The following is a 17,576-nucleotide window of genomic DNA, read 5'->3' on the forward strand; positions in this document are numbered from 1 at the left end:
TGAAATGCTGCATTTGGAGGTAGTTGTTATATTCTGCATATACCACTAGGTGGAACTTTTGGCTAACTAATGGGATACAGTGAACCAAACACCCAGAAGGCACTAGAAAGAGGACTGTGCTTAGGCAGTGCTAAGCCAGGTAGGCTCACCCTGCGTGTATTTATTTAGCATCTACTGGAAGCCCACAACAGCTGACATGAATCCTGAAAAATGAACAGGAATGAGGTGAGGAAAATGGAACAATGAAAGTGGGATAGGAAGAGGGATCCTGGAACAAGAAAGAGCACATGTAAAAACACAGGAAAGAGACTGACCCATTCAGGAAACTGAAATGGTTTACAAACTGTAATGGTGGGGTGTGGGACCAGAGCCATACATGGGCACATCAGGAAGGACTTAAAAGTTCAATAAAACTGGACTTTAAACTGGGCTTGGTGGCACATGCCTATAATTCTAGCAACTCAGAAAGCTGAGGCAGGAGTTTAATAGTAGTCTACTTCATGATTTTGAATATAGGATCTTGCTGCTCTGCCACTGAGGCTTATTTTTATTTATTTTTAATATTTTTTAGATTTTGATGGACTTTCATTTTATTCATTTATTTATATGCGGTGCTGAGAATTGAATCCAGGGCCCCACACATGCTAAGGGAGCACTCTACCACTGAGCTGCTCTTGAGGCTTATTTTTCCTCTTCTCCCTTTCACAAATTAGCAAGTGAATTTCAACACCTGCCCCACTTTGGGCACACTGGCATGTAGCTTTGGAATCACCACTTTGAAAGACCTTTGTTCCCCCAGATGGGCAGAATCACAGCCTCGAGGACAGGGATCCCTGGTGTTTCTCCTTTGCTAGCAAAACAATAAAACTTATTTTCTTTCTCTCAAAACTATGTCCTTGGGCTGGGAATGTGGCTCAAGCGGTAACATGCTCGCCTGGCATGCGTTGGTCCCTGGTTCGATCCTCAGCACCACATACAAAGATGTTTTGTCCGCCGAAAACTAAACAATAAATATTAAAATTCTCTCTCTCTCTCTCTCTTAAAAACAACAAAAAACTATGTCCTCATTATTAGGTTGGCTTGGGGATGATCTTTCCATAACAGAAAAATCACAAAAAGACGATCACAATAAGAAATTCGCAGTAAGAAACTTCTCTGAGACTTCTAGCAGAGCAGTTTGAGTGAAAGAAATGGGCACTGGAGGAAGATAAGGTACGATGTAGAGACAGCAACCATAGATTTTTTTTTAAATGAAAATAAATACAGAAAGAAGAGACAGGAATCGGGCTGGGGTTGTGGCTCAGGGGTGGTGCATTTTCCTGGCATGCATGAGGTACTGGGTTGGATCCTTAGCCCCACATAAAAATAAATACAATAAAGGTATTGTGCCCATCTACAACAACGACAAAACAAAAAAAATAAGAGAAAGGGAAGTACATAGCAAGAGAGGAATTTAAAAACTTATTTAATATTTATTTTTTGGTACCACGGATTGAACCGAGGGCGCTTAACCACTGAGCCATATCACCAACCCTTTTTATTTTATTTTGAGACAGGGTCTCACTAGTTGCTTAGTGCCTCACTAAATTGCTGAGTCTGGCTTTGAATCTGCAATCCTTTTGCCTTAGCCTTCAGAGCTGCTGGGATTACAGGTGTGTGCCACCACACCAGGCTAAAAACTTATTACCTTAATGGCAGAAATGTGACTATGTCAGAGCCTGTGGTGAAACATTGGAAGATTGGAAGATAGAGGAAAGTAGAGAAAGGATGCCAAGATCTTGAAGGAGTTGGAAATCAGAGCACAAGTGCAGTGCAAGATGCATCTTGTTGGAGTCAAGGAGGGAGGAAGAAACCAAGGGTGAGGGAAGCGGGTTTGTGTATGGTGAAGGGGCAGGCAATTCCTGAGGTGGATTCCACTCTCAAGTAAGGTCTCCTGGGAGAACATCATGCACCAGGTGCAAGTAGTTTATAGTTCCTTCTTCTGTAACAAACAGTTCAGAACACATTGTAAATACAGAGAGTATTATAGTATTATATACAGAGGAAAGCAATAGTGTTGTTCCAGTGACTCTGTAGCTTTTATCCTCTTAGCAAACTATTGTCTTCTACCAGTTTCAAAAACATGTGCCTATCTTGTCTACTCTATATTGTGAGCATCTCTTGTAAAATCAGAAGCCAAAGGAACTCATTAAAAAATTGCCTTTGAAACTTGGGGATTGAGTCAAATTAATGTCCAACTTAAGGTTGCCAAATAGATTCTGTTCCCAAGAAAAGTGCTCACTATCTTTACACAGGAAAAAGAGAGGTGGCTCAGGAGGCTGAAGCAGGAGGATTGCAAGTTCAAAGCCAGCCTTGGCAAAAGCAAGGCGCTAAACAACTCAGTGAGACCCTGTCTCTAAATAAAATCCAAAATAGGGCTGGGGAAGTGACTCAGTGGTAGAGGGCCCCTGAGTTCAATACCTGGTACCCCTGCTGCCCCCCCACCCCCAAATCGCACAAACCTAAAGTAGGTTTTTACCTAGCATAATTATTTTGCAATTCTTCCATGCTGTTTTCAATAGTTTATTCCTTTTTAATGCTGTTTTTTTTTTTTTTTTTTTTTTTTTGTGGTGCTGGGGATTGAACCCAGAGTCCTGTGTGTTGGAGGGAAGCACTCTACTAACTGAGCCATATCCCCAGCCCTGTTTTGTATTTTATTTAGAGACAGGGTCTCACTGAGTTGCTTAGCACCTTGCTCGTTGCTGAAGCTGTCTTTAAACTGGCAATCCTCCTGTCTGAGCCTCCAGAGCTGCTGGGATTACAGATGTGTGCCACCGCCACCACTCCTGACCCATGTATCTTCTTTGATAATGTCTTTTCATATGTTTGATATGTTATAACTGAGGTGTGTTTTCTTGAGATTTGTTTATATATCATGGATAGGCTACAAGTCTTTCATCAGATACATGATTGCAAATATTTTCTCCGTCTGTGACTTGTCTTTTCATTCTCTTAACAGTGGCTTTCCAAGAGTAGATGTTTTTAATTATAATGATACATCAGTTTTTTCTTATATGGATCATATTTTTATTATTAACAAGTAATCTTTGCCTAGCCCAAGGTCATGATTTTTGCCACCTATGTTTCTAGAAATTTTGTTTTACATTTATGTCTGCAATTCTTAATTTTGTATACAATGCAAGGAATACATAGCTTTTCCTTTATGTATGATGGACATTGAACTGATCCAGCACTGTTTTTTGAAAAGACTATACTTTGTTGAATTATTTTTGCTCCTTAGTTAAAAAAAAAATCAGTCATCCATGAATATGAGACCTACTTCTAGACTATTCTGCTTCAACCATCAAACTACCACCTTGACACTAATGCCATATCCAGTCTCTTGATTTGTGTTGCTTTATACATCATAAATTCCAGTAGTAGTTGTTTAAGCTATTCTTGGTCTTTTGCATTACCATATCATTATTAATATCTTGTCAATGTTTACAAAAAAAGCTTCCTTGGGATTCTGATAGGAATCGACTATAGATCAATTTAGGGGAGACAGACACCTTAACAGCCGGTCTTCTGACTAATGAAAACAGTTTGTCTATCTAGGTTAATTTCAAGAATTTAAAAAATATATTTTATTTTTTGGTACTGGCAATTGAAACTAGGGGCGCTTAACCACTGAACCACATCCCCAGTCCTTTTAAATTTTGAGATACGGTCTCACTAAATTGTTTAGGCTGGTTTTGAACTTGGAATTCTCCTGCCTTAGCCTCCTGAGTTGCTGTGATCACATGTACATGCCACCATGCCCAGCATAAAAAAATTAGCTTTTTAAAAATTTTTCTTTTTTGGTGTCCAGGACTTTTCCACTTTTGTTGAATTTATGCCTAAGTATATTGTATTTTTAAATGTGACCACACTGATTTTGGCCCTTTCCTACGTTGGCTTCAGATTCCAAGTTGAAAAGGAGCCTTCTTTCTCAATAAACAATTATAAAATAGCAAGCAAAATCACATAGGATATAGCGTAAGGTGTTAAAATTTTGTTCTACTGGGGCACTCTACCACTAGGCAAATCCCCAGCCCTTTTTTCTTTTGGGACAGGGTCTCACTAAATTGCTGAGGCTGGCCTTGAACTTTCCATTTTCTTGCCTCAGCCTCCCAATTAGTTGGGATTATAAATAGAGTAGCTGGGATTACAGGTGAGTGTCATTTACAAACAGCACTTATTTTTTGTTTTCTTCATGTTGCAATTTACTTAACCTCCTTTGGGAATGAGAGCCAAGTTTTGCAACACCATTTTCTTTTTTTTTTTTGTTTTTTTTGTTGGTACCAGAGATTGAACTCTGGGTCACTTGACCATTGAGCCACATCCCCAGCCCTGTTTTGTATTTTATTTAGAGGCAGGGTCTCACTGAATTGCTAAGCACTTCTCCAATGCTGAGGCTGGCTTTGAACTTGAGGTTTTCCTGCCTCAGCCTCCCAAACCACTGGGATTACAGGTGTGCACCACCGGGCCTGGCTTGCACTGCTTTTTTCTATTGGTGCAGACTGAGAAAAAAATACCTTAAAAGAATAGCCATGAAAAGCTAGTAGAATTATTTGAAAATCACTATCCACTAAGATAAACACCAAAAATGGAGAAAGTACCAAATTCTCAAAAATAAAATAGTAAAAATAAGGGAAAAATTTTTTTCCTTAATCAAAGTATATGCTTAAATATATTGCACATCTAATATTCAAACATTAAAAAACCCCATTGGTGGACACAGTGGTGCCCACCTATAATTCAAGCAACATGGGAGGCTATGACAGAACCAAGTTCAAGTAAGACCCTGTCTCAAAATAAAAAAATAATAAGGGTTAAGGATCCCTGGGTTCAATTTCTAATAGTGCAAAACCAAACCAAACCTAACAACAAAAGCCCTCCTCAATTGCAGACAAAGCCAAGATAGTATTTCTTTGGTATCAGGGATTGAACGCAGAAGCGCTTAACCACTGAGCCACATCCCCAGCCCTTTATTATTATTTTGTAGTTATAGATGGACAGAATGCCTTTATTCATTTATTTTTTTAAATGTGGTGCTAAGGATTGTACCCAGTGCCTCACACATGCTAGGCAAGTGCTTTGCCATTGAGCAGGGAACTCACTGACCAGCCTCACCCCCAGCCCTTTTTCATATATTATTTAGAGACAGGGTTTTGCCAAGTTGCTGAGGCTGGCTTTGAGACACTGGGATTACAGGCACACACCAATGTGCTTGGCTCAAGAATGGTATTTTGGGCTGGGGATGTGGCTCAAGTGGTAACACGCTCGTCTGGTATGCGTGGGGCGCTGGATTCGATCCTCAGCACCACATAAAAATAAAATAAAGATGTTGTGTCTGCTGAAAACTGAAAAATAAATATTAAAAAAATCTCTCTCTAAAAAAAAAGAAAGAAAAAAGAATGGTTATCTCGAGGCGTCACAATGAAGATACTGGCCTTGGAGCTGGAGTTGCAGCTCAGCGCTAGAGAGTTTGCCTTGCATGTGTGAGGCACTGGGTTCGATTCTCAGCACTACATATAAATAAGTGAATAAATCAACTAAAAAAAAAAATCCTGGCCTCTACATTTCCATTAAAGACATCTGGATTCCCCTTCTAAAGTCTATTTAAAAGTAATACTTAATAAAACATATTTTGTGTTAATACCTGTTCTAGGTATTTGACATAAAAAAATGAATGAAAAAAGGTCCCTGTCATCACAGTGAAGCTGGCAGAAAATGTGGCTCAAAATACGGAACTCACTGACCATCACAAAGAGTACCTGAATCTCATTCCAAGATGGATGAAGTCATTTTGACAAATCTGATTTTCTTCAGAAAGTCTCATGCTAATGACCATCTACATGAAGCGGGATATAAGAGCATTTTGGAATGGTTTGACCCTATCAGACGTGGCTATGGGAAGACTCCTGATTTCTACAGAAGACAAATCTTCATAAGCATCTTTATACATATATAAATATATATATTTTAGAAAGTAGGTATCAATATAGTGCACTGTCAAACTTACATACATAGGACATGTGTCTTAAACCATCAGTTACTTGATCATTAACTAAGGGAAACCCATGCAGAGTGACTTAAAATTTTGGAGAGTAAGCCTGATGGAATGTTAAGTACTTGTTCATCTGTGTGTATTTATTTATTTATATTAGGTCTTATTACTGAGTGATTCCCTACCCCTCTGAGTTCAGTAATAAGAACAGAACCTCACAAATTTCAGAAGAGCCAACTCAAGAAAATAGGTGTTTATAATCTTTAGAAGGGCTGTTAAAAACAAAGTCAGCAGGTGACCACAGAATTTGGCTTTAGCATCCTACCAACTCAGAGGTCAGAGGTCGGAAGCTGCTGTTTCCACTGATGCTACTGCTATTAGCATCACAGTCACCACATATTCACGATGCTGGTAAGTCCAGTGGGATGAGCAGTCTCACTGCCTGCAGCAGTCCCATCTGCTGGTTGCTTCCACTGCCTGCCCCACCAACCATGATGCCTGCACCTTCCCGGTCACATTCCACATCCTTTGCAAATGTAATGCATCCTGTTGGCATACAGAGCTCTGGCTATTAGGAATCCTGAGAAATGTAGCTTTTTCCTCTCCAACCTCTCAATAGAAGGAGGATAAAATGGAGGTCAAGATTGCTAACCCAAAAACCTAGTTCGCACAGATATGAGCCAATTTTCAGTGTTCCCCTTGCTTCATCTAAAACAACTCTTTGGAAATATTATTCTATCGTGATCTAAATAGATAAATAGTCTACTTTGTAAACACATCAAAGTATATTTGAACTAAATATGTGCTAGGAAAAAGGGCACATCAAATATGCTTACGATGTAGAGTTACTTTTCACATAGAACACTATTGCTCCTATCTCCTGACTCTATATAAGCAGTCTTGCAGTGTGTATGTCACAAAAACTCCATATGCTTACTGACTTGACTTTGAGCCCCCTTTCCTGATTTGACAGCTTTCAATCCTAACCCTCAGCCCACATTTAACTGCAATCTTTTAGTGCCCTCTCACCCATTACACTACCCTTTTTAATTCATCTTTTATAAGGGATGTGTTTGCCCATAGTAAGACTCTACCATAGTACCTTTTTGTTTTTGGTGGGGGAGAGTGCTGGGGATTGAACCCAGGGCCTTGAGTATATAAGGCAAGCACTCTACCAACTGAGCTACATCCCCAGCCCTACCATAGTACCTTAAACACAAACACAAAACCAATTATTCTCATAAGATGTTCAGAACTAAGCAGTTTCTAATCGTTAAACCAAAGAATTTTAGGGACAAGGTTTCTGCTCTTATTGGACTTCTCCCTGGTCTGAAGACAGATGCTGAGGCTCTTGCTATAGTGCTGCATCCTAGCAAGAAAAACAAAGGCAGGAGCAAAATTTTCCTTTACAAAGTTCCCTCAGAAACTTATACTAACAGCTTTCAAAACCATTGCCCCAGTTCCTACTGTCCAGGGAGGCTGGGAAACGTATGGTCTTTTAACTTGGCACAGTGCCACTCCCACCTTAAAGGGAATCTACACCTGAAGAAAAGGATAGCTATGATGTAGACAAATAGTCTTAAAAAAAAAAAAACCCAAACAAACAAAAAAACTCCTAAAGAGTGTCTCTCAGGCCAAATTAGGCAAATATTTGTGTCAGACAAACAGTTTAACCTATCTCATAACTAATACATCTTACATGCAATGACAACAATTATTTTTAATTATTATTATACTTTATATATTTTTTGTGGTACCAGGGATTGAATTCATGGGCATTCAACCATTAAGCCACATTCCCAGTCCTATTTTGTATTTAGAGACAGGGTCTCACCGAGTTGCTTAGCACCTTGTGCTGCTGCCGAGGCTGGCTTTCAACTTGTGATCCTCTGATGTCAGCCTCCTGAACTGCTGGGATTACAGGCTTGCACCACCATGCCAGGCTATTATTCTTTTTTGAGACAGGATCTTGCTAAGTTTCTGATCTGGCCTGAAACTTGTAATCCTCCTGCCTCAGCCTCCTGAGTCGCTGGAATTATAGGCACATACATTCATGGGGCCCAGCTGAAATGATAGCCAATTTTCAAACAGCAGGTAACTACACTGAATATTGAACAAGACTTTTATGTCAGTTTTTGAGTTATTATTGTTTAATTTGAAAATATTTCCCAACAGAGGTAGAGAATACAATGTAGGGTTAGCCAAATCCCCTGCTACTGTTGATGGCTACTTGAAGTGCTTCTTCCACTCTCTCCATAGTAGAATATTTAGGGAGGTAGAGAACACTAAAACATGTCTGCGCTCTCATAGGATCTTTTTCATTCAAATTTTCAGGGCAGCAAAATCTTATTTTCATATTCTTTAAATCTTTCATTTGTAGTCTGTCAGTGCCTGTAAGAAACACTGAAAAGAAGAATACAACAGGATGACCTATTACATATGAAGACCAAAATCTCTCTATAAAGACAGAAAATCTATTTTTTAAAAATAACTTTACTAAGGGCCCATGAGCAGAGTCCTATATTAAATAGTACATTGGGGACCATATTAGGACAAGATCTGACCCAGTCACTGCCATCAAACAATTCCCAGGACTGGCTGGGAATACAGTAGTCATTTCCTACCCCCAAGTTCCAAGATCCCAGTGGATGCCTCAAACTGTGGACACTATAAGTACCCTACGCTTACTGTTTTTTCCTATTTATACATAATTATGATAAACTAAACTTTTCACTTAAGGAAGATGTTTATAACTTCTCTTCAATATATATGAACTGGCAGCAAAAATTATTCATGCACTTTGGGGCCACCATTAAGTAAAATAAGGGTTACTTAAACATAAGCACTGTGATACATCGATGGTCAATCTGAAAATGAGATGGCTAGTAAGTGACCAGTGACCAGGGAGCGTATGTAGTGAGCATATGCTGGACAAAAGGATGATTCGTGTCCAGGTAGGGCAGACTGGGATGACACAAAATTTTGTCATGCTTCTCAGAATGGCATGTTAACTTAAACTTAAGGATTGTTTACTTCTGGAATTTTCCATTTATTATTCTCACACAGCGCTTGTCCATAAGAAACTGAAACCACAGATAAAGAGAGGGATACTATATAGATTTGTGTATAGAACAAGACCAAAAAACGAGTAAATAGGACAGCCAAAGAGAAATTAAATGCCTTCTGTGTAAATGCTGTGTTTGAGAGTAGGGAGAGGATGCCAGGCTGGGATGAGCAGAGAAGAGTTTAGAATAATAAACTAGAGTTTATTCACAGTATGAGAATCTGTCTCAGAGTTATTATAAAGATTAAATTAGTCAGGATAACAGTGCACATGGCAAATTCTTCATGACTGTTAGGAGTTCAAGCCTTTAGATTTACCCTCCAATTTTTTTTTTTAAAGTTTAGAGTTTAGAAGGGAAAATAAAGAGGTAGGTGAGGCCCAAGGCACAGGGAGCAACGTCAGAGAGAGCCCAGAGGCAGGAGTGCAAGGCAAGCTCAGGAAAAGATTCCTCTGGAAATTAAGACTACAGAGGCAGGCTGCTGGCTTCAGGGTAACTGAGTGCCTTCCAACATACATGTCATCCACAAAAACAAGAACAGGAAGATTACTGCTTCTTCAAAGTAAGGAAGCAGTAAGCAACTGAGAAAGTCATTAAGCCAACCTCAGGAAATCATCATGTAGGTATAAAACTGAGATCAAAAGCTGGGAGGTGAGTTAGAATAGACTTGGAAACACAAGTAAAACAGCTTGTATACAGTAACAACAACATAGCAACAGTAAAAATTACCCTGACAAAATATTTTGGTATATCCCACAAAGGCTGGATAATTCAATGGAGACAGGACTGCAAAAAGAATACTCAAAATTTAGCTTGGACAAAGAAAACAAGAAAAAATTTAAAAGCAGGAAGCAGGGATGAAATAATAGGGAAAAAGATCACCTATATTAACACTTGAATTGTTCCCCCCTTGGCAGGTTGGGGATGGTAGACAAACACTCTTAACCACTTGGCTACCTCCTCACATTTAATACTTGATTTTTTTTAAAAAAAATTATTTGTTTTTTCTAGATGTATATGACAGTAGAGTGTATTTTGACATATTATACATACAGAGGATAAGTATAACTTGTTCTAATTAGGATCCCATTATCGTGGTTGTATGTGATATGGAGTTACACTGGTCATGTATTCAAATATAAAAATAGGAAAGATATGTCTGGTTCATTCTACTGTCTTTAGCACTTGATTTTTTGATGCTAGTGCACAGCAGACATTTGGTTGGACTAGAAGTAGCTATGACACTAACCATGATGGTACCCATCACAACTGAGATTTTTTAAAAAATTTTTTGTTGGAGATGGACACAATACCTTTATCTTATTCATTTATTTTTATGTGGTGCTGATGACTGAACTCAGTCCAATGCCTCACATATGCTAGGCAAGCGCTCTACAACCCCAGCTCCACAATTGAGATTTTTATTCCTTTAAAAAGATATCAAATTATAGATCTATTCATTGATATAATACTTACCAAGGAACTTTTTCTTTTCCTCCAGAGTCAATTTATGTAAAGCCTCCCAAAACATCACTATAGTGGGATGTGAATTATTGTATCCTTGTTCATAACTTGCATTCTAGAGCAAATAAGAGAGAGAGAAAAAAATTAAGGAAACAGAAAAGAAAACAGAAGTTAATCGATTTGGCATCCACGATGTACCTTTTCAAATGTTTCCCAGTCATAATCTGTGTTTCCAACAATCACATCCTTTAATTCTTCAGGATGAAAAATTTCTATAATCTCTTTGTCACATACTTTATAAAATCCTCTCTGGAATTCTTTGTAAACTGTCTTCACAGAGATGTTGAAGATGTAATCAACACACTTAGAAACATAGTCTCTCCTTTTAATAAAACAAAAACAACAACAAAAAATTACTTCCTTTGATTGCAATAACCGGAAAAAAAAAAAAAAGATTGGAGGACAAATCTAAAAGCTTGAATGCCTAACAGTCATGAAGTGCTTGCCATGTGCACTGTTATCTTGACTAATTTTATCTTTATAATAAATCTGAGACAGATTCCCATATTGTGAATGCTTTAGTGAGGAAGAAACAGACACGGTGAAGTTAAATGATAGTTTAAGGTCACAGAGTTCAGAGAATCAATACTTAGATTAGAACAAAATTTGACCTACTATAAAGTCTGAACCGCTACAGTGATTAGTTCCTGGGGGCTGACTGGGCTTGGGAGGTGGGCTAAATATCATGTTTTCTTTATTATGCACCATTACAAATTACCTAAATTTGTATCGGTGAGCAACTGGTGGTTAACACAAACGAAGAAGTAGTTTCCCCTTCTAACTAGGATGAAGTAGCTTACAGCAGACAAATGCTGCCCCTGGGAAGAACCAGCAAAGTCATCAGCTAAAATACAAAAACACCAGGCTCAAAGCTTCTGAATCAGGGTCAAAACTCCAGAGGCCACTATTGGGAAGGAAGGCTCACTGAGGAGGGCCTAGCATTTTCCTTTTGCCCTTTAGGATATTTGCCAATTTTTGATGAAGGCAAAGAAGCCAGAAAGTAAAGAGTCAGATAAATTAGTACAAGTTTGGTAATTTAATGGGGATGCACAGAAAAATTAAGTTTGGGGTTATCAAAATAAGAATGTAAGAGGCCAAGGGCTCTGGGAGGAGGGCAGTGCTCTGGGAAGGCATCTCCCAAATTCTTTAGAGGCAAAGAAAAATAAGCTTTTCGGCACATAAAAAACAGAGCAGAACTTAACAGTCTCCTGAGGCTGAAGAAACAAAAACTGAAGTTCAGGGTCCACCAAAGGGGTCCTACAAAATTCAGCACTCATTCATGATTAAAAAAACTGAAAAAACTATGGATAGAGGACTGAGGTTGTGGCTCAGTGGTAGAGCACTTGTCTCACATGTGTGAGGCACTGGGTTTGATCCTCAGCACCACATAAATAAATAAAATATTGTGCCCATCTACAACTTAATAACAAACAAACAACAAATTTTTTCAAACTCAACCTCATAGTAAAATCTGGGACAAGACAAGAATGTCCACTCTTACCACTCCTACTTAATAGAGTACTAGGAATTCTAGCCAGAGCAATTAGGCAAGAAAACGAAATAAACGACATAAAGATAAGAAAGGAAGAAGTCAAATTATCATTGTTTGCAGATTATATTATCCTATACCTAAAAGGCCCAAAAAATTCCACCAAAAGACTACTAGAGTTAATAAACAAATTGGGCAAATTAGCAGGTTACAAAACCAACATACAAAAACCGATAGCTTTCCTATATATCAACAATGAATCTGCTCAGAAAGAAATCAAGGAAATAATTCCATTCACAATAGCCTCAAAAAAGAAAACAAAAACAAAACAACAACAACAATAACTCAAAGCAACCAATCAACAAATGAAAACAAAATAGGAATAAACCTAACCCAGGAGGTCAAAGACTTCTACAATGAAAACTATAAAACACTGAAAAAAGAAATTGAAGAAGACACAAGATGGAAAGACCTCCCATGTTCATGGATAGGCCATTTTAACAATATATTTTCTGCCTAACTACTAAAAGCAATACGCAGAGTCAATGCAATCCCCACAAAAATAACAATGGCATTCTTCACAGAGCCAGGAAAAAAATTCATTTGGAAGAATAAAATACCCAGAATAGCCAAGGCAATTTTAAGCCAAAAAGCAATACTGGAGGCATCACAATACCCAACTTCAAATTACACTATAGAGGTATAATAACAAAACCTGCATGGTACAGGCATAAAAACAGACACATTGACTGATGGAACAGAAGAGAAGATACAGAAAAAAACCCCACACATCTATAATCATTTGATCCTTGACAAGGTGCCAAAAATATACAGTGGAGAAAAGACAGCTTTTAAAAAAAATGGTGCTGGGAAAACTAGTTATCCATATGTACAAGAATGAAACTAGACTCCTATCTCCCACCCTACACAAAAATCAACTCGAAATGGATCAAAGACCTAGGAATTAGACCAACTCTTAGAGGAAAATGCAGGATAAACACTTCAGCATATAGGTATAGAAAATGATTTCTAAGACTCTTAAAGTTCAGGAAATAATGCCAAGAGTTAATAAATGGCATGGTATTGAATTAAAAAGCTTCTGCACACCAAAGGAAACGATTAATGACATGAAAAGGGAACCCACAGAACGGGAGAAAAATCTTTACTAGTTACTCTTCTGACAGAGGATTAATATCTAGAATATATAAAGATCTCAAAAAACTTTACACCAAAAAAATCAAATAACGGATTTAAAGGGGTGAATGAATTAAACTGACACTTCTCAAAAGAAGCAATACATAAAAAAACATAAGAAATACAAATGGCCAACAAATATATGAAAAAATGTTCAACATCATTAACAATTAGGGAAACTCAAATGGAAACTATACTGAGGGGGCTGAGGTTGTAGCTTAGTAGTAGACCATTTGTGGAGCACATGTGAGAAACTGGGTTTGATCCTCAGCACCACTTAAAAATAAATAAATAAAAGAAAGGTATCGTGTCCATCTACAAAAGAAAAAAAAAAACCCCAAAAGATATATATCTACAGACATATAGATATAGATATCTAGAAAACAAAACCAAACTACCCTGAGGTTGGCTGTGATGGTGCATGCCTAAAATCCCAGCAGCTGAGGAGGCTGAGGCAGGAGGCTCTTAAGTTCAAAGCACCTTGCAAATTAGCAAGGACCTAAACAACCCAGTGAGACTCTGTTTCTAAATAAAATACAAAAAAGGGGGCTGGGGTTGTGGGTCAGTGGTAGAATGCTTGCCTAGCATGTGTGAGGCACTGGGTTTGATTCTCAGCACTGCACATAAATAAATAAATAAAATAAAGGTCCATCAACATCTAAAAAACAAACAAACGAACAAAAAAGGGCTAGGGATGTGGCTCAGTGGTTAAGTGCTCTGAGTTCAATCCCAGGTACCGAAACAAACAAACAAAAAAAACCCAAAACTAAACTGAGGTTTTATCTCACACAAGTTAGAATAGCAATCATTAAGAATACAGGTAGGGGCTGGGGTTGTGGCTCAGCAGTAGAGCATTCACCTAGCACATGCAAGGAGCTGGGGTTCGATCCTCAAGTACTACATAAAAGTAAATAAATAAAATAAAGATACTGTGTCTGACTACAACTAAAAAAAATACAAGTAATAGATAAGAATCTTATGATCATCTCAAATGGTGCAGAAAAAGCATTCAACAAAATACAGCACCACTTCAACTTTCAAAACGCTAGAAAAACTAGGGATATCAGGAACATATCTCAACATTGTAAAAGTTATCTATGCTAAGCCCAAGGCCAACAAATTCTAAATGAAGAAGAATTGAAAGCATTCCTTAAAAACTGGAACAAGGTAGGGATGCCCTCTTTTACCACTTCTATTTAACATAGTTCTTGAAACTCTAGCCAGAGCAATTAGACAGATGAAAGAAATTAAAGGGATATGGACAGGAAAAGAAGCAATCAAACTATTATTATTGTCCAATGACATCATTCTATTAAAAAAACTACTTGAAAATCAACTTAATCAAAGAAGTGAAAGACCTCTACAATGAAAACTACAGAATGCTAAAGAAAGAAATTAAAGAAGACCTTAGAAGATGGAAAGATCTACCTTGTTCTTGGATAGGCAGAATTAAAATTACCATACTACTAAAAGCACTCTACAGATTTAATGCAATTCCAATGAAAATCCCAATGACATTCCTCATATAAACAGAAAAAGCAACCATAAAATTCATCTGGAAAAATAAGAGACCCAGAATAGCCAAAGTAATCCTTAGCAAGAGGAGTGAAGCAGGTGATATATATATATACGCGCGCGCGTGCGCGCGCGCACACACACACACACACACACACACAATGGAATATTACTCAGCATTAAAAGAGAATAAAATCAGGGCATTAGCAGGTAAATGGATGTAGTTGGAGAATATTATGCTAAGTGAAGTGAGACAATTCCAAAAAAGTAAATGCTGAATGTTTTCTCTGATATGTGGATGCTGATCCATAATGGGGATGGGCAGCAGGGGAGTATGGGAAGAATGGAGGAACTTTAGATAGGACAAAGGGGAGGGAGGGGGAGGGAAGGGGCAGGAGGATATGAAAGATGGTAGAATGAGATGGACGTCATTACCCTAAGTACATGTCTAAAGACATGAATAGTGTGACTCTACTTTGTGTACAAGCATACATTAAAAATTGTGCTCTATAAGTGTACTACAAATTGAAATGCATTTTGCTGTCATGTGTAACAAATTAGAATAAATTAAAAAGAAGGAAAAAAGAACACAAGTGATAGCCAGGTGCAGTGGCACATGCCTGTAATCCCAGTGGCTTGGGAGGCTGAGAAAGAAGGATTCCAAATTCCAAGTCAGTCTCTCAGCAACTTAGTGAGACTCTATCTCAAAATAAAATAAAAAAAAAAAAGAAGGGGCTGGGAATGTGGTTCAGTGGTTAAGCACCCCTGGGTTCAGTATTTATCTCAAAGACTTAAAGTCATACTATAGTGATATGTGCATACCCATGTTTATAGTAGCACAATTCACAGTAGCCAAACTATGGAACCAGCTTGGGTGTCCATCAATGGATAGATAAATAAAGAAAATGTGGTATATATACAATGGATATATATATATATATATATATACTCAGGATAAAGATATAAGTCAAACTCAGAAGGCCAATGGTCCTATATTTTTTCTCATATGTGGAAGCTAGAGAAGAAAAAGGAAAAGAAATGTGGGGGATGTGGGGAGGGAAGGGGCGAGTGCTGGGGAGTGATACTGGCAAAATTATATTGTTGTACTGTGCATGTATGAACATGTAATAACATAACTATAATGCACTAATAAAAAAGACATGGGAAGAAAAGAAAACCAAAGGAGAAATTGACAGCAGATGTACCAGCAAACTATACTGGAATTCTTTAAAAAAAAAAAAAAAAAAGGAGTCCTAAAAAGTACTGTGGATTTATGGATGGGGATGTAGCTCAGTGGACTGGCTCTTGCTTAACATATGTAAGAAGCTATATTCAATGCTCAGTACTACAAAATAAAAGGGGAAAAAGAATGCTGTGGGTTCTAAGGGGGATCCCTAGAGAGCTACATTTTAGTGGAGGTGAACCAGAAGTATCCTGAGGCTTAAAGGGTTGCAAGCCTATCTCAAGTACACTTTGCCCATCAGTGGGCTGAGCTGACTTGACTCCTGTTACTCTAGCTGCCCATCAGAGAACAGTGGGAGTCCTCTCTGGAGGAAGATAGCATCGCTCAGAAACTATGGTGTTTTTATAGAAAATGTCTAGCACACAATCAAATGATCAAATATGTCTTGAAAAAGAAAAGAGACAACAGAGACAAGCCTAAAGCTGACCAACATGTGTAAAATAAGCATGATGAATGTGTAGGGGAAAAATTAAATTATTTAAAGCACCTGAAATCTTAAAAAAATACAACCACTAGAGTTGGGGAAAAAAAAAGGCAAACAGACTTCATATACTTTTAGAGGTTAGAGAATCGGAAGATATGCCAGAAAACTTCTACAGTGAAAAATGAATAACAAAAAGAATGAGAAAATACAGGAGAAAGGTGGCTTGGGAGAGTGCTTGCTTAGGATGAGCAAGGCCCTGGGTTCAATTCCCAGTACAGGGGTGGGGGATGGGCTGAAGGGCATGGGGATAGAGGAGAATATGACACATGTAACTGGAGTCCTAGAATGGAAGGACAGAGCAAGAGAATTGGGTAATCAGTATTCATTTAGATTTGAAAACCAGAAAAAGTCAAGATTTTTTTTTCAAAACTAAAGACATCAATCCATAGATTAAAAAGAAGAAAAAGAAATGCAAGATGATGCTATCATTCCTCCATTGCATGCTTATAGCCCCTTTATCAAATATAAGATAGTTGTAACTTTGTGGATTAGTCTCTGTGTCCTCTATTTTATACCATTGGTCCACCCGCCTGTTTTGGTACCAGTACCATGCTGTTTTTGTCACTATTGCTCTGTAATATAGTTTGAAATCTGGTATCGCTATACCGCCTGATTCACACTTTCTGCTTAGAATTGCTTTTGCTATTCTGGGTCTTTTATTTTTCCATATGAATTTCATGATTGCTTTATCTATTTCTACAAGAAATGCCGTTGGTATTTTGATTGGCATTGCATTAAACCTATAGAGAACTTTTGGTAATATTGCCATTTTGATGATGTTAGTTCTGCCTATCCATGAACAAGGTATATTTTTCCATCTTCTAAGATCCTCTTCTATTTCTCTCTTTAGGGTTCTGTAGTTTTCATTGTATAGGTCTTTCACCTCTTTTGTTAGGTTGATTCCCAAGTATTTTATTTTTTTTGCGGATATTGTGAATGGAGTGTTTTTCCTCATTTCCATTTCAGAAGTTTTGTCGCTGATATACAGAAATGCCTTTGATTTATGCGTGTTGATTTTATATCCTGCCACTTTG

At 37.9% G+C, this 17,576-nt stretch overlaps 1 protein-coding gene across 1 annotated transcript in view; it reads right to left on the bottom strand.

The window, feature by feature from the left end:
* Positions 1-8,191: 8,191 nt before the first annotated feature.
* The window catches only part of HERC5 (HECT and RLD domain containing E3 ubiquitin protein ligase 5), a 58,257-nt gene continuing 48,872 nt past the window's right edge, over positions 8,192-17,576 (bottom strand). Inside the window, exons 21-23 of the mRNA XM_081304568.1 lie at positions 10,756-10,939; positions 10,570-10,672; positions 8,192-8,434 (exon numbers count right to left, since the gene is read on the bottom strand). Of these exons, the coding sequence (XP_081160694.1) occupies positions 8,229-8,434; positions 10,570-10,672; positions 10,756-10,939 (493 nt within the window). The 3' untranslated portion in view covers positions 8,192-8,228. The remainder of the gene's footprint in view (positions 8,435-10,569; positions 10,673-10,755; positions 10,940-17,576) is intronic.

The sequence above is a fragment of the Spermophilus citellus genome (genome assembly GCF_964194105.1).
Source record: "Spermophilus citellus genome assembly, chromosome: 8".
NCBI lineage: Eukaryota > Metazoa > Chordata > Mammalia > Rodentia > Sciuridae > Spermophilus > Spermophilus citellus.